At 36.5% G+C, this 1,980-nt stretch overlaps 1 protein-coding gene across 1 annotated transcript in view; it reads right to left on the reverse strand.

Moving 5' to 3' along the window:
* The window catches only part of LOC106868744 (gliomedin-like), a 157,725-nt gene that overhangs the window by 124,867 nt on the left and 30,878 nt on the right, over positions 1 to 1,980 (reverse strand). Inside the window, exon 3 of the mRNA XM_052973442.1 lies at positions 1,661 to 1,741. Coding sequence (XP_052829402.1) covers positions 1,661 to 1,741 — 81 coding nt within the window. The remainder of the gene's footprint in view (positions 1 to 1,660; positions 1,742 to 1,980) is intronic.

Raw genomic sequence — 1,980 nt, forward strand, 5'->3', positions numbered from 1 at the left:
TGTTCGCTCAATTTTTTTTTTTAGGAAATAAAAGCCAAAACTCGTTAAAATATCGTCTAGAGTACAAATATGGCCGATTACGAAAGCGTCGCATGCCGCTTTAGCTTTTGTATTTGTGCCATCGTTGTATAATTATTTCTTTGAAATTTTTTAAAAGTTAGGGTCAATGAAGTATGCTATGCACTCTATAATGTCCGTTATGATACGTTTAATATACTGGTCACGAACAGATGCTTTTGATCAGAGATTCATTTTGAAAATTAATAAAGTTAGGGTCGCTGAAGTAAAAGGATGCATTCTGTAAATGTACGTCAGTACGTGTGTGTATGTGCGTGTGTGGTGTATGTGTGTGTGCGTGGGTATGTAACCATGAAGAGATGCCCTTGATAATATGTTTATTTTTCAAAGTTAATGAATGTTGGAAGCGCTCAAGGCAAAGGATGCGTTCTATAATTTATCTCATGTCGTCACAGACAGACGCCATTAATGGAAGATATGTTTAAAAACAAAGCACTTAGGTCTTACTGGATGCATGTGGTCGTTAGCAAGTAGCACACTTACGATCGCAAGATCGTGGTTTCAATTCCCGAAACAGTTGATGTGTTGTGTTCTTGAGGAAAACAATTTCATTTCACGTTGCTCTCCAAACTCCTCAATTGCAAATAAAGGACCATGCTTCGGACTGGCATCCCGTTGAGTGGAAAAGGGTATGTTGTGTTTCCCGGCCATTTGTACGCCAGGAAATCCTAACTGCCGACCTTATGAATCCTAGAACTATAGTCAGTAATATCTAAGGCTTAATGATGAAGCTTACATCGTTACGTGATATGCTAAAAATCTAACACGAATAACACTCAAAAGATTAGAGCAGTGATAGTCAACCATTTTTTGCCTGTAGACCCCTTTCATTCTGATTATACACGGGTGAGCTCTGGCAGCTGTTCAAGGTGTAAAAACCCTGTTATTATGTTCTTTTTATTGAATATTATTGGGAATTGTATTTAAAAAAATGTTGTTTATAATAGAAATATAACCAGTTTATTCTACATCTTATCTGGGTCCCCCAAGGACTATATGGACCCTGGTTGAGAAACACTGCTCCAAGAGAAAGGAAGACTTCAATGATTGTTCCACCAGATTATGATTGTATATAGACACCATGCCAGAAATCTTGTGGAAGGGATTAGCAATCTATATCAACCCCAGTCCTCTGCTACTACACTATTTTATCAGTCCCGGGAAGATTTAAGGCAATGCTTGCATTAACGTCTTTCGAACTCAGAGCAGGAGGAGCCGGAGGAACCAACGTTTGGAACCGTATCCGGCGCTCAAAATAATCTAGCACATCACAATCCTTATCGTTTCTTACAAAGACACAATAACAGACGTGCTGGCGGCGTAACTGATAGACATTGAAATCGACTAATTCTTTAACTAATACTTTTAACAAAGCCAGAAAAAAAAAAGACACAACAACACTAGAAGTAATATCAAACTCAGTTATATTGTAATTCAAGACATTAAATGCTGTAAACAAATATACAACCTCAAGGCATCTTATTTTACGTTTTACAAATACTGCAAAATTCTTCTGAATATATTGGAAAAAATTGAGAAACAAATAAGATAAACCAAAGTGTTAGTAGAAATAAGTGCTCACCTGGTGGTCCGACTGCTCCATCTTTACCATCTTTTCCTGGAATTCCTGGAATACCAGGGGGACCTTGTCTTCCGGATACACCTATAGAATGGCAAGAGATGATAGCTGCATAAAATAATGTCATAAATTTTGCTTCTAAGCTCTGCTGTCTTCGTCTGAATATAAACTAGACTGCATTCCATTGGGAAATGGAAAATACAGACACACACTAAAAATATACACTTACCGATTATATTTACGTCTATATCATTTCATAAATACTGACATGAGCATAGGTATCGCTTATATATATATATATATATATATATATATATATATAT

Source organism: Octopus bimaculoides, chromosome 15, assembly GCF_001194135.2.
Source record: "Octopus bimaculoides isolate UCB-OBI-ISO-001 chromosome 15, ASM119413v2, whole genome shotgun sequence".
NCBI classification, from domain to species: Eukaryota; Metazoa; Mollusca; class Cephalopoda; order Octopoda; family Octopodidae; genus Octopus; species Octopus bimaculoides.